Raw genomic sequence first — 21,915 nt, forward strand, 5'->3', positions numbered from 1 at the left:
ATTTCCCCTGAGCGTGGACCTGTCCTCTGAGTTCTGGCCTACCTGGTCTCCCAGTGCCAATCTTCACAACCCAACCACTTCACACTGCTTAGGTTCTTCCACCCACTGCTGATGAAAACTGCATCCTGCCTGAAAGCTGACCAAGAAAGGATTGAACTAAAGTTTTTCTCCTCTCTGTAGGATCACAAGCCTGCATTATTTCTTGCCCTGAATATCTGAAGTCATGTTTTCACATTGTTTTTCCAGTCACCCACTGGTCTGTTTTGTGATCATGAGTGGGAGCTGTCCTCTCCACACAGCATCCAACCCCCCTCACAGATCTCACCTCTAAACTACATTACAAGCTCCTGAAAACATGGCCTGGACCTCAGCCATCTTTAAACTTTGGTTCTTATTTCTGGCACAGTATATACACAGCATCTAATAGATTCACAAGAAAGCATGTGGAACTTAATTTAATTGATGATATAGTTGCTTTTAAGTATTTATTTCTAGCCAGGCTAGAACATTTGTTCTTGCAGAAGACTCAGGTTCAGTTCCCAGCATCCACCTGGCAGCTCATGACTCTCTTTGGGCTCCTGCATGCATGTGATGCACAGATATTTAGGCATACACACAAAATAAAGTAACTATATTTTAAAATATGCTTCTGTTCATTAATTATGCAAAATGTCTACAAAAAGAAAAATCATAGCTCACAGCTGTGTGTCTGCTTGTTTCATAAATGAAAGGGACGGGACATGCTAATGTTTAAGGGGTGGCTTCAGGACTCCACATGGTCCATAGGACAGAAGAAAAACTTGGGGCATCTTATTCCGCATTGTCAGACACGCTCCAATAAAACAGGCTCGTGACACTTAGACAAGAATGCTGCAGAAAGTTTGGATTTAAATATCCCTGAGATGGAGGATGTATTGTTTCCATAGGATAAATACTTTGAAGATTTTATCTGTCTGTCTGTCTTATTTGTGAGTAAAAAAAGTAGGTGTGAAGAAATATACACAATAAGGCACACAGAAAGAAAGACCTAGTATAATGCAGGGGGCCTTGGAAGGCTGAAGTCCAGTCTTTCCTTGATGAATGGGGACCTTAATGGTCCTTGAGGGGGTCCCCCTCATTTACAGTTGGCCAGTTTGAAAACAGACCAGGTGGCTGACAGGTCCACAACTCTGATGTGCATGTGTCCTGTTCTGGCCTCAAGCATGTCCAACATGTCTACAGGCAGGGGAGCCCTACTGACACCAGGCTTTAGTCTCAGGTCAGAAGGGCAAGGAGAAAACTGTCCTACTTGACAGCTCACGATCTGTCTAGCCATGGTCCTTTCTCTTGAAGGCTGAGTCTTTAAGCACAAAAGAAAACAAACATACCACCTCCCAACAAAACTCACAGAACTGAAAGAATAAACCCTGTGTTGTAGGGTAAGCTTTCCTCTTCACTCTTCTACTGCCTCATTTCTGCTTTATAATTTTAATGTACAGATTTACTGAGGTGCAACTGAAAAGAGTAATTGCTTTTAGTTTCTTCCTAGGCTTCCATCGATAAGTATGATGTTGCTTTTTGTTTTCCTGGTTTTAGCTTTTTGTTTGTTTGTTTGAAACAGATCTCACTATGTAGCACTGGCTAGCCTAAAACTTGCTGTGTAGGCCAGGCTGGTCTTGAACTCAAACTCACAAAGTTCTGACTGCCTCTTCCTATTGAGTACTGGAGTTGAAAGTGTAACTAGGTTTTATGGTTATAAATATTAAGCCAAAGTAAGATAAGAAAAATTAATTATCAATCTTTTAATGAGAGTATTTTTCCATTCACTGAAAATCATTAATAGACTAATTAATAATGGATTATTAAGCAAAGTCAAAGTAAAATATGTATCTTATTTCCTACCCAGAAAAAAATTGGTTCACTAACTGAGAGAAATTAACACAAGAAATTCTTTGAGAAAACGTGAGGATCACGGAGGTTATTACCCTGAAACCAAGTGATGAATTTTCAACCTATGAGTTACCAAGTGTTTAGAGTAACACTTGCTACGTGTGTGTGTGTGTGTGTGTGTGTGTGTGTGTGTGTGTGTGTGTGCTGGAGGTGCTGGGTCCCTGCTACTTCACAAATGTGTGTGCGTGTGCACACATGCCCTCAGAGGCTGGAGGTCTGGGTCCCTGGAGCTGGAATTACAGGTGGTTATGTTCCTTCACATGTTGAACAAATTTTTTTTTCTGGGAGTTTTTTCTAGAGACCATGTAAGTGGCAGTGGAGGTAGACAAAGGGATGGCTCAACTTTGAGCAGACAGTGGAGCCACCAGGACAGAGTGGTGGCAGTCACATTTGTCTTTGTGCCTGTCAGGGTTTACTCTTCCATTCCTGCTTTTAATTTGTGCCACCACATCCGTTATCCCCGACACCTGTGTCTCCCTGCTCTAGCCACCCCTGGTTCCATTTTCTCCTTCCTTTACCCTGTGACAGTGGTGAGCCAGACAAGTGCACTGTGTTTTGAACAAGTCCCGTTTTGACTCTTCACGCTGTTATTATTATTATATTATTCTATTCAAGTGTCTCCTTTCCCTACCAGACATCTTCCTTGTCTTATTATTATTTGTGTATGCATGCATCATGTATGTGTGTTCACATATGTGTGTATACACATTGAAGCCAGACAACTGGAGAAAATATTGTCATAGTTTTTGGTGAAATCAGTATAGTGTTCACAGGCACACACATACACCAATCTCACTTATAAAGATTCAAAAAATTTAAATAAAATAATACCAAATAGAATCCAGTGACATATTAGAAGACTACAAGATCATAGCAAGGTTAATGACAGGGTATTTGATATTAAAAGTCATGACTCTAGTACATTTAGGGAGGAAATACGGGGTCTTTTAAGAAGGGAAGGTAACTGGAAGAGGAGAGGGAGAAAGCACAGACATCTTCAGTCTGCAATCACGATCTGTACGAAGCTCCAAAGAGAGAAGGAACAGTGTCTACGGCCATTTCTAGGATTCAGCAGCAATCTAAAAGCAACCACCAGTCAAACTGCATTTTAAGGATGGAATGACTACTGGAAAGCCAAGAGAGCTACCATTAGGCAGACACAGTTATAACTGGAAACAACGAAATCAATTTAATTGTGTTAGGAAATCTGAATGCAGAAGGTCCTTTACCTGTAGATAGACAATGATCACAGGAAAACTCAATAGAGAAACCGTCTGAAATATAATGGCACCTAAAGACATGGTAGCAAAAAAAGTCAAGACTACTCAAACATGCACACTATGCCATGCACATGGTGGAGTTGGTTCTTCACTTCAACCACGTAGGTCCCAGAGATCTCAGTCATGTCCTCGGGCTTAGCAACAAGCACCTTATACTGACAAAGCTTCTTGCTAGCCCATATTTAATTTTCTGAAAGGGAGTCTCAAGATTAGGAAGATATCAATTCTTTCTACATTCATTAATAAACTTAATGTAACTAAAATTAAAATACAAGATACCTTTGACGTTTACAAAACTTAACTTTTACCTAAGAAAATTACATAGAATAATCAATATGAACACCAAAAAGAGAGGATTATTTCACTAGGTATCAAACTGTAATATGAAAAATAGATTTAAAACATACTAAGGAAAGAGACATAATATACAAACACATATTTAATATTAAATTAAAACATAACAAATGTAGTCATTTAAAACGTCTATAAACAGATGCACCATGTAACAAATAGCATTAAACAGTTAACCAGCCATTTGGAAGAGGTCAAAGTTGAATCCCTAGCCCTTTGCAGCAAAATAGGTTCTAGACAGATAGATGTAACCTGCAAATAGTAAAACTGAAACAGAGGGCCTCCAAGATGGCGGCAGGTGACAGCACTTCGCTCTGTCCTGGAAGGCACACAGTAGAGAGAACCAGCTCCTGCACCTGTCCTCTGACCTCGACACATGCCCATTTATAGACACTTCCCACACATACACTAAATAAAGTGTAATTATAACTTTAAAAATTGATCAGGAAAATAGTGTAAGTAATCATGGAAGAGCTGGTTCTAAGCTGGAAACAAAGGAAGAAGACAGACACACAGTTTTCACTGCATAGGATAACGTTACTCTAAAACTAGTTTCTACCTGTTTCAAACCCTCCCTTCCATTCATATAGTTGTGGAAAAGTAAAAATTTAAACAATATAGTAGGAGACAATGCGATGTGAGGCTGGCTCCTTGACTAGGGAAGGCCTGGAGTACTGACGGAGATAGACGCTATTCAGTATAAAACTGTGTAAAACACTCAGACAGGCATTCTGTGAGTAGAAGAGCATCAGGTACCATGGAGGCACACCTACCAAATCTACAGTTCCGGGAGAAGACACAAGGCACAGGACTCTGACAGGATTTGTGGCACCATGACTTCTTTTCATCTTAGTGGCAGTACTCATGACTTCACAAGTTTGACAGTCATTAAGCCTGGGAAGCCACCCCAGAAATAAGAACCCACATTCCCATCAGCACCAGGGGATGCCCTGTGAACAAGTTATGTGTTTCCTCCAGCCAATGTCCATCAATGATCGAAGTGTGTGTGTGTGTGTGTGTGTGTGTGTGTGTGTGTGTGTGCACATGTGTGTGCGGGATATTCACTGGCTCATGGTGCGGACTATGTAGACTCCAGCTACATGACTGTTGAGCATTCTATTGTATGTATGTATCCACTGCTGTCTACCTTTCACCTCATGGTAGACATTTAAATTATGAGCAGTCTTTAGCTATGTAAAATAAACTTCTAAAAACATCTGTTGCAGACACAGGGTTAATTTTTCTGGATAATCTAGTTGTGGTGGGTTTATAATAAATGTGCATTTAACTTTTAAGAAACTGCTAAGCAATTCTCCAAAGTGATTTTACTGTTTATTTTCCTTTTTATTACTATTACATGGGTTTCAAATATTCTTTATTTTTAGCACCACTTGATTTGGCTAGTCTATTTTATTTTTGTTGAATGAATGCAAATTGTAGTTCACTGTAGTTTAGTATGTGTCTTCTTTTTTTTTTTTTTTTTTTGGTTTATCCTATATTGTGTTTTTTTTTCCTCCTTTATTAATTTATTCTTGTTACATCTCAATGGTTATCCCATCCCTTGTATCCTCCCATTCTTCCCTCCCTCCCAATTTCCCCTTATTCCCCTCCCCTATGACTGTTCCTGAGGGGGATTACCTCCCCCTCTATATGATCATAGGGTATCAAGTCTCTTCTTGGTAACCTGCTGTCCTTCCTCTGATTGCCACCAGGTCTCCCCGTCCAGGGGACATGGTCAAAGGTGAGGCACCAGAGTATGTGAGAAAGTAATATCCCACTCTCCACTCTACTGTGGAGAGTGTTCTGTCCATTGGCTAGATCTGGGTAGGGGCTTAAGGTTTACCGCCTGTATTGTCCTTGGCTGGTGCCTTAGTTTGAGCAGGACCCCTGTGCCCAAATCTGCCTATCATAATGTTCTACTTGTAGGCTTCTAGGACCCTCTGGGTCCTTCTACTTTGCCTTTCTCCCATGATTCTCTCATCTAGAGTCCCACTAGAATGTCCTCTCCTCTGTTGCAGTTTCCTTGTAAGTGAAGGCTTTCGTGGGACATGCCCATTGGGCTAATATGCAGATATAAGTGAGTATATACCATTTGAGTCTTTCTGCTTCTGGGTTAACTCACTCATTATGATCATTTCTAGCTCAATCCATTTATCCACAAATTTCGGGAATTCCTTGTTTTTAATAGCTGAATAGTATTCCATAGTGTATATGTACCACAGTTTCTTTATCCATTCTTCTATTGAGGGATACTTAGGCTGTTTCCATGTTCTGGCTATTATGAATAAGGCTGCTATGAACATGGTTGAGCAAATTTTCTTGCTGTGTGCTGGAGCATCTTCTGGGTATATTCCAAGGAGTGGAATAGCTGGGTCTTGAGGAAGCCCTATTCCCATTTTTCTGAGATAGCACCAGATAGATTTCCAAAGTGGTTGTACTAGTTTGCAATCCCACCAGCAATGAAGGAGTGTTTCTCTCTCCCCACATCCTCGCCAGCATGTGGTGTCGCTTGAATTTTTGATCTTAGCCATCCTGATGGTTGTTTTGATTTGCATTTCCCTGATGATTAAGGAGGTTGAGCATTTCTTTAAGTGTTTCTCAGCCATTTGATATTCCTCTGTTGAGAATTCTCTGTTTAGTTCCATGCCCCATTTCTCGATTGGGTTATTCGGTTTGGTGGTATTTAATTTCTTGAGTTCTTTATATATTTTGGATATTAGACCTTTGTCAGATGTGGGGTTGGTGAAGATCTTTTCCCAGTCTGTAGACTGTCGCTTTGTTCTCTTTACCGTGTCACCTGCCTTACAGAAGCTTCTCAGCCTCATGAGGTCCCATTTATTAATTGGTGACATTAATGCCTGGGCTGTTGGTGTTCTGTTCAGGAAGTTGTCTCCTGTGCCAATATGTTCCAGGCTCTTTCCCATTTTTTCTTCTAAGTGATTTAGTGTCTCTGGTTTTATGTTGAGGTCTTTAATCCACTTGGATTTGAGTTTTGTACAAGGTGACAAATATGGGTCCAGTTGCATTTTTTTACACATAGACATCCAGTTAGACCAGCACCATTTGTTGAAGATGCTATCCCTTTTCCATCGAATGGATTTGGCTTCTTTGTCAAAAATCAAATGACCATATGTATGTGGATTCATATCTGGGTCTTCGATTCGATTCCACTGATCAACCAGCCTGTTGCTGTGCCAGTACCATGCTGTTTTAATTACTATTGCTTTATAGTACAGTTTGAGATCAGGTATGGAGACTCCTCCAGAGCACCTTTTATTGTACAAGATTGTTTTAGCTATTCTGGGTTTTTTGTTTTTCCATATGAAGTTCAGAATTGAACTTTCAATGTCTTTAAAAAATTGTGTAGGTATTTTGATAGGGATTGCATTGAATCTGTAGATTGCTTTTGGTAGGATGGCCATTTTTATTATGTTAATTCTCCCTATCCATGAGCAAGGTAGATCCTTCCATCTTCTCATGTCATCTTCAATCTCTTTCTTTAGGGTTTTGAAATTTTTTTCAAACAGGTCCTTCACTTGCTTAGTAAGAGTAACTCCTAAGTACTTTATATTGCTTGTGGCTAATGTGAAGGGTGTAGTTTTCCTAATTTCTTCCTCTGCAAGCTTATCATTTGTGTATAGGAAGGCTACAGACTGTTTTGAGTTAATTTTGTATCCAGCCAATTTGCTGAAGGTGTTTATCAGCTGTAGGAGTTCTCTGGTGGAATTTTGAGGGTCACTTATGTAGACTATCATATCATCTGCAAATAGGGATAATTTGACTTCCTCCTTTCCCATTTGAATACCCTTGATCTCCTTATGTTGTCTTATTGCTCTGGCTAGAACTTCGAGTACTATATTGAAGAGATATGGAGAGAGTGGGCAGCCTTGCCTTGTTCCTGATTTTAGAGGAATTTCCTTGAGTTTCTCACCATTTACTTTGATTTTGGCTATTGGCTTCCTATATATAGCCTTTATTATGTTGAGGAAAGTGCCTTGTATTCCCGATCTCTCTAAAACTTTAAACGTGAATGGGTGTTGGATTTTATCAAATGCTTTCTCTGCATCCAAAGAGATGATCATGTGGTTTTTTATTTTCATTTTGTTTATGTGGTGGATTACATTGATGGATTTCCGTATATTAAACCATCCCTGCATGCCTGGAATGAAGCCTACTTGGTCATGATGAATGATATCTCTGATGTGCTCTTGTATTCGTTTTGCAAGTATTTTATTTAGTATTTTTGCATCGATGTTCATCAGAGAAATTGGTCTGAAATTCTCTTTTTTGTTGAGTCTTTGTGAGGTTTAGGTATCAATGAGACTGTGGCCTCATAGAATGAGTTTGGTAATGTTCCATCCCTTTCTATCTTTTGGAGTAGCTTGAAGAGTATCGGTATTAGCTCGCTCTTGAAGGTCTGGTAGAATTCTGCACTGAAGCCATCTGGCCCTGGGCTTTTTTTGGTTGGGAGACTATCAATGATTACTTCAATTTCTGTAGGGGAAATGGGACTATTTAGCTTGTTTATCTGTTCTTCACTCAACTTTGGCAAGTGAAATTGATCAAGAAAATCGTCCATTTCCCTTAGATTTTCAAATTTTGTGGCATATATGCCTTCAAAGTAGGATCTTATGATTCTTTGTATTTCTTCAGTGTCTGTTGTTATGTCTCCCTTTTCATTCCTGATTTTGTTGATTACAATACTGTCTCTCTGCCTTTTAGTTAGTTTGGCTAATGGTCTGTCTATCTTGTTGACTTTCTCAAAGAACCAGCTCTTGGTTTTGTTGATTCTTTGGACTGTTTTCTTAGTTTCTAATTTGTTAATTTCACCCCTGAGTTTGATTATTTCCAGACGTCTACTCCTTTTGGGTGTTTCTGCTTCTTTTTTTTCTAGGGCTTCCAGTTGTGTTGTTAAGGTGTTTATGTGCGATGCTTCCAATTTCTTTTTAAAGGCACTTAGTGCTATGAATTTTCCTCTTAGCACTGCTTTCAATGTATCCCACAAATTTGGGTATGTTGTTCCTTCATTTTCATTGAATTTCAGAAACTCCTTGATTTCTTTCTTTATTTCTTCCCTGACCCAGGTGTCATTTAGCAGAGAGTTGTTTAGTTTCCACATACATGTAGGCTTTTTGTTATTTCTGTTGTTGTTGAATTGCTGCCTAAGCCCATGATGATCTGATAGGATACAAGGTATTATTTCCATCCTCTTGCATCTGTTGAGGCTTTCTTTGTGAACTATAATGTGATCAATTTTGGAGAACGTTCCATGGGGTGCAGAGAAGAAGGTATATTCTTTCTTGTTTGGGTGAAAGGTTCTATAGATATCTGTTAGATCCATTTGACCCATGGCATTGGTTAATGATGTTATTTCTCGGCTTAGTTTCTGTTTCGATGACTTGTCCTTCAGTGAGAGTGGGGTGTTGAAGTCTCCCACTATTATTGTGTGGGGATCGATGTGTGGTTTAAGCCTTTTTAGCAGATCTTTTACAAATGTGGGTGCCCTTGTATTGGGAGCATAGATGTTCAGAATTGTGATGTCATCTTGGTTGACTTTACCTTTGATGAGTAAGAAGTGTCCATCCTCATCCCTTTTGATTAATCTTGGTTGAAAATCTATTTTGTTCAATATTAAAATGGCTACGCCTGCTTGCTTCTTGTGTCCATTTGCTTGGAATATTTTTTCCAACCTTTTATCCTGAGGTAATGCCTATCATTATGGGTGAGATGTGTTTCTTGAATGCAGAAGAATGTTGGATCCTGTTTATGCACCCATTCAGTTAGTCTGTGTCTTTTTATTGGAGAATTGAGACCATTGATGTTGAGAGATATTAACGACCAGTTACTATTAAGAGTCTTAATTTTGATGTTGGTTCCAGTTGAGCGTTTGTGTAGTTGTGTTTTTGCCATGGTATAGTTATCTATTTCCTGAGTAGTTTTGATTGTAGCTTGACCCTTTGGGATAGAGTTTTCCTTCTAGTACCTTCTGTAAAGCTGGATTTGTGGATAGGTACTGTTTGAATTTGGTTTTGTCATGGAATATTTTGTTTTCTCCATCAATGGTTATTGATAGTTTTGCTGGGTAAAGTAGTCTGGCCTGGCATCTGTGGTTTCTTAGGGTTTGCAGGATCTCTGTCCAGGCCCTTCTGGCTTTGATGGTCTCTGCTGAGAAGTCGGGTGTAATTCTGATAGGTTTGCCATTAAATGTTATTTGGCCCTTTTCCCTTGCAACTTTTAATATTTTTTCTTTGTTCTGTATGCTTTGTGTTTTGATTATTATGTGACGGGTAGTTTTTCTTTTCTGGTCAATTCTATTTGGTTTTCTGTATGCCTCTTGTATGTTTATAGGCATCTCTTTCTTTAGATTGGGGAAATTTTCTTCTATGATTTTGCTGAGAAGAGTTTCTGGGCCTTGGAGTCTGATATCTTCTCTTTCTTCAATGCCTATTATCCTCAGATTTCTTCTTTTCATGGTGTCCTTAATTTCTTGGATGTTTTGTGTCAGGAGTTTTCCAGATTTGGCATTTTCTTTATTGGTTGCTTCAAGATCTGTTATTGTATCTTCTAGACTTGAGATTCGTTCTTCCATCTCTTGGATTCTGTTAGAAAAGCTCAGCACTGTGTCATTCGCCTTCTTCTCTGAGGCCTCACGTTCTCGTTTTTCTTCTGTCTGTGTGTTTATCATTGAATCCATTTTCATTTTCATATCTTGAACAGATTTTTAAATTTCTTTTATCTGGTTGTTTATATTTTCCTGAAAATTTTCCAGTTCCACTCTATGTGCTTCTTTTATGTCTCGCACCTGCTTCGCTGCTTCTTCCTGCATCTGATTTCGAATTTTATTTGTTTCCTCCATTAACATCCTCATTACCAAGGATTTGAGGTCATTTTCTTGTGTTTCCGTTGTATGTGAGTTCTCCGGGTTGTTTTCTTTGGGATAGCTGGGAACTGGAGACGTCATATTGTTTTGGGGTTTTTTGCGAATGCTTTTACGCTGTCCCTTAGACATCTTGCCATCTCTGTTTTTGTTGGGTAACTTCCAGAGTTGAGTGGAGGGAGTCTGATGATAGATTCACTTGTTTTCTCACGATTTCCGTAGGCTGGAAGCCCTGATACTTCACTGGTGTGGATGGCAGGAGGTTAGCCCTGTAGTTTTGGGCTCTCACCGCCAGTGATCCTCAGCTCCCCTTTGCTGTGGGTCCTGCAATTGTTCTGGGTCTCTGAATGATCATTGGGTCAGGCCAAGGTATCCACAACCTTTTGGGTCCCCTGCCAAGTCCAGCCAGGGATACTGGGCCCGAGCCACGCGTCGAGCTCAGCTAGTTTCTCAGGGCTTGAACAGTCTGCCACAGCAGGGGAACTGCGACTGCACTGAGCAAGCACCTGGTGGAAGTGAGCGCTCCGCCCAGCTTGCGTCACAGCAGGAAAACCAAGGCTGCGCTGAGCAAGCACCCAGGGTATAACTAAGCACTCTGCCCAGCCCGCGTCACAGCAGGAAAACTGCGGCAGCGCTGAGCAAGCAACTAGGGTAGAAGTGAGCGCTTCGCCAGGCTTGTGTCACAGCAGGGAAACTGAGACCGCGCTGAGCAAGCACCCAAGGTAGAAGCGAGCACTCCGCCCAACTTGCGTCGCAGCAGGAAAACCAAGGCTGCGCTGGGCAAGCACCCAGAGTATAACTGAGCGCTCCGCCCCGCTCGCGTCACAGCAGGAAAACTGCGTCTGCACTGAGCCGGAGCCCAGGGTGGAAGCGGGCACTCCGCCTAGCCTGCGTCACAGCAGGGGAGCTGCGCCTCGGGCAGAATTGCCCGCCGAGCCGAGCCAGCCTCTCCACAGCACAGCTCACTGAGCAAACCCAGGACTCCGGGCCGAACTGTCCGCTGAGTCCAGCCTGGGTCTCAAGGCACCACGCGACCCAAATCCTGTCCAGAGTCCCCTCTCCCGCAGCAACTCCCACCGTCCACCACACTAATCGCCTCCACTGGAAGGCTCTGAGCTGCAAACCTCAGCCACTGCCACTGGCGCCGCTGGAGCCGCTGATGGCACTGCTGTCCCCACCGCCGCCGCTCTGATCCAAGAAAGTCCTCGCTCCTCCCGTGTGCAGGGGCAGGCAGGTCCTCCGCACCTTGGTCCCTCCGAACCATGGAGCACTTCTGCTGCCGTGGTGTGGGGACCTTGGTGTTCCTGGCTCAGAAATCTGTGCAATTCCCTGAATTGTTCGCTGGAGCTTTCAAACACGGTCCACACTGCTCGCCGCCACCTTGGATCCTCCTAGTATGTGTCTTCTTAATGACTAAAGCACTTTTCCATCAGGCCACAGGTCATCAGCACTGTACTGTGAAGTTCAAATCTCCCCCACTATAACTGGTCTGTGGCCTTCTCTTTTTAAGCTGTTAAGAGTTAACTATTTTCTGAGGAACAGCTCATGCTCATGGATTACAAATGTTTTCTCTGTCTTCATTTTCCTAATTTTTTTTTCAATTTAGCTTACTCCCACCCTGTATTTTTTCTTTTATGACCCACATTTCTTGTTTCCATCTAAGAAATCAGTTTATTTGAAAATGGTGGAAATATTTTTAGATTTATTTTCATGTGTATTCATCGTGTGCCTGTGTGAGTTTATGTGCACTATGTGCATACAGGTGCACACAAAGGCCAAAACAGAGCATCAGATCTGCTAAGTGTAGAGCTACAGGCAGTTGTGAACCACCTGATGGGTGCTGAGAACCAAACTAGGGTCCTCTGCAGGAGCCACCAGCAGGCCTAACTGATGGGCCATCCCTCTAGCCCTAATGTTTTCTACTATGTTTCTGTTTTCCCTAGGAGATTCCTAGTTGCAATTTTAATGTTCAGGTATAAGTTCATCCTGAGTTTTAAAGATGTATTTATGTCTATATGTGCATATGGCATGTGTGTACGGGTACCAGCTGAGGCCAGAAGAGGGCATCAGATGCCTTGGAGTTGGAGTTACAGGTGGCTGTGAGCCACCCAACATGGAAGCTGTTAGCCAAGTTCAAGTCCCCTGGAACACAGCCGTGCTCTTCAGTGTGAAGACACTTCTTTAGCTCCTCAGTGGTGTGTAACAGGCAGCTGTCCACCTGCCGTGGCACACTTACTGAGGAACCATTGTTTCACACATGGAACTGCCATTCCACCTTGTCAGAACCATCGCCCAGGTGGACTCTGGACTCAGGCTCCACAGGGTCACATGCTCTCCTGATGCTCCTAAAGCTCCATGTGACACACGTGAGGGAAAGAAACTTTACTTTTTTTTTTTTCAGTTTGATTTCTGCTTTAATTTTCAAATTTCTGTTTCCTTTTTTGTGTGCTTTTATTCTTTTGGGAATCTTAGTCATGTAAAACATACTAACCTCAAGGACGTAAGAGGCATTTCAGATCCCAGAGCTGGAGACACAGGCAGCTGTGATCTGTCTGACGTGGGACCCGCTGCTGCCGCTGCTGAGCTCCCCCCAGCCCCTCCTCCTCTGGCTCTCAGGCTGCTTCCAGAGACTTCCTCTGCCCTCTCCCCATGGTACACAGAGAAGCACGTGACTCTCTCTGCCCAGCGCTGTCCTCTAACTGCAGACACTGATTGGCTCACTCACACTAGCGCTGGTTATCAATGCAGGTAAGCTGAGGTCTACTGTGTTATTTACTGTATTGGTTTGTGCTTCCTTTCACATTTTATTCAGCCTATGTTAGTACATTAAGATTACCTTTAATTTACGTGCTGTTCTGGTAGTGCATCTTTACATTTCCTTACTAGTTCTTTCAGGAATTAAAATAAAGATCTGTCAGTGAAGAAAAACCCATAGCACTGCCTGTAAATCACAATCTAAAGATAAAGCACCGAGTATAAGCTTAAGACTGTTTGTTCTGATCTGATATAAATCTACGATGATGCCTCAGAAAATCATCCAGTCAAGCATGCAGGCCAGGAGTAGGAGGAGGGGAAACTGTAATCAGGATATATTGTATGAAAAAGAATCTATTTTCTTTTCCATGTGGAAAAAACACTTAAGAATATTATTTTTCTGTGTTTCAGCAAAAGCCAAAACAAAAAGTCTAATCTCAGAAAGATTTAGTTACATACATCCACCTCAGTAAGATTCACTGGAGCATCCCAGTGATGGTAAATGCCAAGGACTCCTGTATAACAGGAGTGAGCACAACATCTGAGAAAGCGCTAACTGCTATACTGTGAGGTTTTCAGATCAAGAGGATATACTCAAGAATTACAGGGGAGTGGCAACCAAGGAGACCCGCCTGCACCTGGGCCTGGTACAGAGTAAGGAAACCAACTTCATAATGGACAGAGGCTCTGCAGCCTGGCAACAGGGGTGCCTTTGACATTCCCTGCTTCTGTGTGTATTACAGTCCTGTCAGCCCCCTTTCTCTTTGGCAGTTGCTTTAATTCATTACCTTATCACATATTCAAATAAAATGCATGCAGATATTCCTGAGATGATAGCTCTCCACCCCACTCTCTCACCTTACTTTCCACTTTAGACAGGGTTGATGGGAAAATGAAACTGAGAGCAACAGTTCTGGCCCCATTACCTGCTCTGTCGCATGTGCCTAACAGTCACATAACATAGAAACAGACATTCACATTGTACGGATGATCAAATGCTTACTTCACAAGCATGTACTTTTGTAGAATTTGAAATTGCTCATAACAAAGCAAGGACATTCTTTAAGTAAATGTAATGATGGACGTTGCAGGATATTTAATCACACCGTGAGCCCTGAGATGACGTTGTTTACTGGAAAAACCTGTTTGTACTTGTGGAGTGGCTCGGCCTTAGCGTACACCTTTAATCCAAGACCATTCTGTTGGAATATCATGAACAGGATTAAATAAAGTTAACTCCAGGTCAAGCAGCAGAGCAAGCAGCCAGTTGACAGAACGTGAACATATGAAAAAAACAGAGACAGTAAGAGGAAGTCAGCCAGACAGACAGAGAGACTCAAAGGAAGTAGAAGGGAGGGACCAGAGCTAAAAATACAAATAAATGGCATTGAAATAGAAGGTGTAGTAGACACAGAAGCAGATATAACAATAATTTCACCCAAATCTTGGCATCCAGATTGTCCTCTTCAGGAGGTAAATATTCAGCTTCTAGGGACTGGAACTTTATCTCAGGTAAAAACAAATTGCACAGTGGATCAAGAGTATAGGGAAAGAGGACAAATGGGAAAATTAGAGCCATATGTGGCTAATATAGCCGTGAATTGATGGGGATGTTATTTGTTCTAGCAATGAAAAACACAGATTAACATTTCACCAATCTCAGAAACAAACCATGAAATACAGAACGCCTCTGAGGAGAAAAGGGTATTACCACGAACAGCCGCAGACTGCTCAGGTTGTTCACAGGCCGGGCACCTCAGGTGCTGGTCTTTCCCAGGTACCAACTGCTCTACCTTTAAAATGGCTACTAGGTATCAGAAACTAAAAATATAAAATATTAAGGGTTTCAAATATTTTACAGAAGGAACACTTGCCTTACTGGCATGAAAAGAAAAATGGGTCGTCTTAAACCATGTGTCTTAATTCCATGCTGGAATATTAGACTACAGAATTGCCACATGGCCTGTGCAATCTTTGGACATCAGCTTTTAAGTTTTCTTCTTAAATAAAAGGAATATTTTTGTTGTTTGGTATTAAAAAACACAGTTAAGAGATTTTAAATGTTTTAAGTAAATTCAAAGGCTATTACAGTTCAGACTTGTTTTCTAAATGTCTAAAAACTGGAGCTAAGATAAAAATATTTGAGCAGGGCAGTGATAGCCCATACTTTAATCCCAACAGAAATAGGCTGATCTCTACAAATTGTTTTCTAACATCTAGAGTTACAGTGAACAAGGTGGTGGTGGTGGTGCATGCCTTTAATCCCACACCTAGGGACAAAACTCAGATACAGATCCTAATTGGTATGTTTGTAACTAGAGAAATAACATACCATATTTACAGATTTTATAAAAAAAAAAACCCTCTATAGAGTTACTAGAAAGGCAGCTAATTTGCAATGGGGTTAGGAACACTGAGTAGCTTCTCTGACTACTGATAAGCTCATCTCTGTGTGTGCAACCCTGACCAATACTGAACCAGGTGACATCCTAATTATGGATATTGTATTTATTGGTGAACTGGCAACTGGGGACTCTTCATAAAGCAAAAGGGAGTCCACCAAAAACTTCCTGTTGGCTTCTATTGCAAACACTTTCCATATACAAAAAATAAATATTCTCCCTTAGATAAACAAATCTGGACAATACACGTGACAAGGACGGCTTTATACATAATTACCAACCACCCTAAGGTAGACCCAGCTGAAGGCAGAAGACTTTGCAGGCTTAGCCATGGAAGGACAGGCATTACAGTGGAACTGGTACCTACTTGAATTCCTTTGTGGCAGGAAGTAGTGGCAAAGGGGTCTGTGCCTTCCCACACTGAGGAACTAGCCCATCCCTAAAGGGTTCCCTAAACTAGCCCCCACAAAATTGGCACCTACTGAACTGGGGACCAACAGAATAGTCACAGTTTTTAGCTAACGCATGGTTTACTGATGGTTTGTCAACCACTAATGGAACCAAACCTCATGGACAGCGGCAGCCACAGAGTAGGGATGGAACGGCCAACCGGAAGGAAACACAGAGTCAGTGCAGCACTGCTGCCTACAAGACAGACCACTAGAGAAGCCAAAGGGAAAGCTCTGCCTTCTGCAGCTCATGGCGTGTGTGCAGCGGTACAGTACATGGTCATCAAAATGGAGAGCCACTAGCTGGCAGCATGGAAGGCATAAATGGAAATAGCAAAACTTAGCAAGGATGTCAAAGGTTGTGTATCTCATACAGGAAAGACAGACAACACATCTGAAAATGATGAAATGGTGGACAAACCGGCATCAGGCTTAATTAAGACTAGAATATTAGCATTTTCCAGGGAAAGTCGGGCATGGTTGCTCATGCCTTTAATCCCAGCAGGCAGAAGCAGGTGGATCTCTGTGAGTTCGAGGCCAGCCTGGTCTACAAAGCGAGTCCAGGACATCCAAGGCTACACAGAGAAACCCTGTCTCAAACACCACTACCAGCCACCGCCAAAAGAGACTAAGTGACACAAACATTTCACAGAACTTTGAACTCAAAAATACTTAATCCTAAAACTGCCAAATACAACCAAGCTGGACATTGTGGAAAGCTTGGCAGAAATAGCTTCATTACTGTAAATAATTTTACTTTATTAGAGTTAAAATCATTCCTTTTTATTTAGACAAAAGGGGGGAAATGTTGCAAGGTATTTGATCACACCGTGTACCCCAAGATGGTGTTGTTTACTGGAAATATCTGTTTCTAGATGTGGAGTTGCTCAGTCCTAGCGCACACCTTTAATCTAAGAGCTTTCTGTTTGGATATTATAAACAAGATTAAATAACGCTGGGGTTTGGTCTACTTGCTGACCAAATGAGCAGACTCATGTACCCCAAAATGTTTGTAACCTTTCCTAAAACCTTACTCTTGTTTGACCAATAAAAAGCCAACACATCTGGGCAGTGCAAATAGGACAGGCATGGTTGAAGTTCCCAGGGTTTGAGAGAGACTGGAAGACAGGAGAGAGAAGGAAGGCTGAGCCATGGGTCAGGTGGAGAAGCACATGGCCAGCATGGACGGTGGGGTTGACGTTAGCCCAGAAGAAGAGCATTAGCAAGTATTTGGGATTATGCATGGGAGGTAGCTTGATAGAAATTATTAGAAGCAGACTGCACGGGATTGGGGTGGGGTATGAATTCCTGCCCCAGTGGATGCAGTTTAGGGGATTCTTATCTGTCCTGCCCCAGGTGAATCAAGTCTAATTTAAAAACATAAGAGGTGTCTGTCTTTTATTGATTGATAGCAGGTTAGAAAATACCAACATAATAGTGACTATAGCCTAATAAGAAACAATTATTAGGCTATACTTCTAAATTAACATTAATCCTAGGTCAAGAGGCAGAGTAAGCAACCAGATGACAGGAAGTGAACATAGGAAAAATGACAGAGAATAAGAGGAAATCAGAGGATGGGGAGAGATGCACAGGAAGTAGAAGGGAGAGGCATTAAGTTTGAGGGTTTTGAGATGGCTTGGAGTATGAGAGAGGCCCTCTTCTTTCTGGGGCTTTGGCTGTGGAGGAAGGTCTGCAGGGAGCTTTCTCTGCCTCTCTGAGCTATAGGCTGTCGCCCTAGCATCTGGCTCCTGAGCCTTCACTGGTAAAATCGAACAATTGAGACTTTGTTAAAAAAAACAACAGATGGAACAAGGCAGTGGTGGTGCACGCCTTTAATCCCAGCACTTGGGAGGCAGAGGCAGGTGGATCTCTGTGAGTTTGAGGCCAGCCTGGTCTACACAGAGAGTTTCAGGACAGCCAGAGCTGTTACACAGAGAAACCCTGTCTCAGAAGAAAAAAAAATGAAAAAACAAAAAACAAAAAACCTAAGACATGGAATTTACCTTTATACAGAGTTGACCTTCTAGAAAACATTCACTCAAAGTGACTCATTGTAACTGGGTGCATTCTTGTAAACCTCGGCACTTGGAGACCTGAGACAGGAGGATCACAAGTCTCAGGCCAGCATCGACTACATATTAATTTCCAAGCCAGTTTGTGCTACACAGTGAGACCATCTCAAAAACAAACAAGCAAACAGTACCTTACTGTCATTAGCAACAGATAAATGAGGAATCTGTGTGTTCATACCCCCTCTCAAAACATTTGCCTGGTTTTCTAAGTCAGCAATTTCCATTTTGATATCTTCATTCATCAAAATCTCTCTTTTCTTGGTTAGTTCATAATTGTCATTGAAGTCTGTAATTTCCTTAATAAATTTTTCCTCTTCCTCTGTCGCTTTTTTCTTTGTAGCCTCCTGAAAAACAGAAATGAATGACCAATGTATACACTGGCTGCACATCCTTCAGTGATTTGAAATACAGTAACTTGAAATTGGTAGCAATGTCAACAGGCCTGTTTTCTGTATCACCACAAGCACAGTGTGCTGCCCAACTATATGCTTTTATTAAAGGCTGATGCTGTTACACAACCACCTTCATATGTACATTTTATCCTTACAGATTTGGGAGAATTCATGAGTTAGAAATTCTAACATTTATCATTGTTGGCCTGATGTATTTTGATGCTAATTAATAAAAGGTCGTCACACCTGGGCAGGGCAAATGAGATAGGCATGGATAAGGTTCCCGGTCGTGGAGAGAGAGAGAGAATTTTGGGAAGAAGAGAGACCAGAGGAGAAGAGAGGAGAAGAAGGAGGGTGCGCCATCATGGGTTAGATGGAGGAGAAGCACATGGCCGGCATGGATGGAGATTTGGCCCAGATGAAGAACATGAGCAAGTATTTGGGATTATGGATGGGAGGTAGCTTGATAGAAGTTATTAGAAGCAGATGGCATGGGATTGGGGCAGGGATCCCATGCCTGCCCCACTATGGGACGTAGTTTAGGGGATCACTATCTGCCCTGCCCCAGGTTCACTAAGGCTGTTTTGAAACATAACAGGTGTCTGTGTGTTGACGGATTGCTAGCAGGTCAGCAGCTTCTGCTGTAATTACTATTACAGGCCTCATGATAAACATTAGGCAGCCATACGGGTAATTTAACAGCAACTATCATTATGCTGTGTCTGTGAAATTTACTTCAAAATAATATATGATACTTTGTCAATATAATGTATAATTTGGTGAAAGAATAATAATGAAATGTGAAAATTACAACCTTTACTGAAAGGAACAATGGCTGCTTTATAGGAAAAAGAAAAACTTGATAATCTGAAGCTAAATTATGCAATCATTTCCAAGTTAGTCCTAAATAAGCCTTTATGTTCTGAACAATATCCACAGAGCATGTAAATATGAATTTTAAAAATTTCTGGATGGTGTAAAAATCTAATTTCTTGACAGTACTAGACACACCTGTTTCCAGTTTTTGTTTTTGTAATTTAGTTTTTATTTTCAGCTCCACACCAACTATGTGGAATCACATTTAAAAGCTGGTCATGTCATAAGCTGTAGTTTTTATTATCTAAAATATACTTTATATAATTTTTTCCATTTATTTATTCAGTCTGCATGTGTCCGGGTGCGTGTGTGTGTGTGTGTGTGTGTGTGTGTGTGTGTGTGTGTGTGTGTATGCATGTGCCTATGACATGTGAAGGTCAGAAGACAACCTGCAGGAATCAGTTCTCTCCTTCCACCATCTTGGTTCCGACCGAAAGGCCATCAGACTTGGTGGAAAGCACCTTTACCCACTGAGCCCTTTTGCTGGCCCAAATGTCTTTTCTCTGAAATGTCAACTTGTGGCTAGCCACGTCTCCAAGTTGGCCTGTAATCACAACTACTGCTCAGCTTGTTTGCTCTGACTTAAGAAGGCAAATACTATCTTTTCACCCATGGCCACAAATACACCTAAAAGTATAAACCTCTCTGTTTATGGAAACATTAAACTGGTCTTGATGGCAGCAATTGAAAGCAGAGGCGTTCCTTCTCTCAGGCTCATTACAGGCAGGTCCTCTGTTATACACCCTTGCCAGCACACCTCTTTCCAACGGCACTACTCTCCCAGTGGACTTTCAACAGCCCTTAATACTTTTTATTTGAGTAGCACTGTCAGCTGATATGCGTACAGATAATTTCCCAAAGTGAAGCTGCGTGTACTTAAATGCCTTTGACACGGTTACTAACTTAGATGTTTCTAGGTGGCTGGAGACTTACGAAGGCTTGGAGCAGTGCGTCCCTTTGGTTCATAACTTCACTGCACTGTCTCTCTAATGCATTTTCACGGGTTTTCAAAAGCTCTAAGAGGAAAGATTTTTCAGAAAATTGCTGAACCTTCAAAAGGAAAAATACAGGAATTAGAATGAAGCAAATGAATACAAATTTTAGGGGCTCAGTAAACTGAGCAGATATGCAATCGTATGTATAAGATTTTTCCTGTAAAATCTTTAAGACACAAAATTAAGTTTCCATTCAATGTCTTCCTGTATACCCTGTTAAAGTGACTCACAGCAGTAGTTCACAGTGTCCTCCCTCCGCACAGGACCACGGGCTCCTCATGGGCACAGTCAGCTCACAGTGTCCTCCCACACAGGACCACTGGCTCCTCATGGGCACAGTCAGCTCACAGTGTCCTCCCTCCCGCACAGGACCACTGGCTCGTCAAGGGCACAGTCAGTTCATTTTTTCTCAACACATTCAGCACAATTCTTAGCTGAGTACTGAACCCATCTGGTCAAACACGTTGAAATCCACTTCTGGACACCTGGCTTCTAATCTCACAATTTATAATAAACAAATCAATCACTTACTATGATCACCAAACAGTGGGATAAAATCTACAGCCCAGACACAGACTCATGATGTAACTACATGAAGTAAGACATAAATTTGGCTAAATATCCCAAACCCATTTTGAGAACACAGTCTTCACATTGTATTTACTGACTCTAGGGCTCTCCAATTTGCAAAGACTTCAGCAGTTGCATAGCAGTGTTAGCACTGGACAGTTGCTAAGGCCAACACAGTGAGATTCGTCCAGCCTATTCTAAGAACTCAACCAACAGATGTCTTAGAGGCAGGTCAGGGACCAAAATTACCCTCACTTCCCACAAGAACTCACTTTTTAATTTTTGTATCCCATTTTCTTTTCTTTCCTTCTTTCTTTCTTTCTTTTTTTTTTTTTTCTTTTTTTTTTCTTTTTTTTTTTTTTTGGTTTCTCGAGACAGGGTTTCTCTGTGTAGCCTTGGCTGTCCTAGACTCACTCTGTAGACCAGGCTGGCCTCGAACTGATAGCAATCCACTTGCCTCTGCCTCCCAAGTGCTGGGATTAAAGGCGTGCAACACCACACCTGGCGAGCAAGTGATTTTCTAAGCACTGATATTAGGTAGAAACTATTACTTCACTTAGACTTTCGAAACAGCACCCTCTGAGACACAAGTGTCAGAATGAAAATCAGAGAAACCGGTGCTGGACTGAAACAAGTTTCCTATAGCTCGGCCTGGCCCTCGTGAGAGCACATCACCGCCAGTGTGGGGCTGTTCTCATCTCCACAGAGAAGAGAAAAATGATACAAATTCAACTTAAGATGCAGAAAGCAAGATTTATGTTAGTTCTAAGAACTCCTCAAGGTGAGAGGCAGGCTGTGAAATCTGTATCCCAGAAGATATTCAATAGTAAAGAGTCTGGGAACAGTGTATTCCAGAGGCAAAGGGTTGACTTCAAAGACATTTTGAAAAATAACAGCTCCTAAGTCCTAGGAATACTGGCATTAAAAAAAAAAAATAGCTGAAGTGAGATATAAACACAATCTTC

The 21,915-nt window shown here is 41.6% G+C and overlaps 1 protein-coding gene and 1 long non-coding RNA gene across 4 annotated transcripts in view; one reads left to right on the plus strand and one right to left on the minus strand.

Moving 5' to 3' along the window:
* Positions 1–21,915, minus strand: part of CCDC172 (coiled-coil domain containing 172) — a 59,594-nt gene that overhangs the window by 25,253 nt on the left and 12,426 nt on the right. For all 3 annotated transcript variants that reach the window (XM_084773426.1, XM_084773428.1, XM_084773427.1), the window contains exons 4-5: positions 20,319–20,435; positions 18,296–18,461 (exon numbers count right to left, since the gene is read on the minus strand). In XM_084773426.1, coding sequence (XP_084629552.1) covers positions 18,296–18,461; positions 20,319–20,435 — 283 coding nt within the window. The remainder of the gene's footprint in view (positions 1–18,295; positions 18,462–20,318; positions 20,436–21,915) is intronic.
* On the plus strand, positions 12,996–18,638 carry LOC311592707. Its single transcript, XR_014777490.1, has 2 exons — positions 12,996–13,185; positions 18,458–18,638. It is a non-coding gene; the product is annotated as an uncharacterized lncRNA (long non-coding RNA).

The sequence above is a fragment of the Acomys minous genome, assembly GCF_964271855.1.
Source record: "Acomys minous genome assembly, chromosome: 2".
In the NCBI taxonomy this organism is placed as follows: Eukaryota; Metazoa; Chordata; class Mammalia; order Rodentia; family Muridae; genus Acomys; species Acomys minous.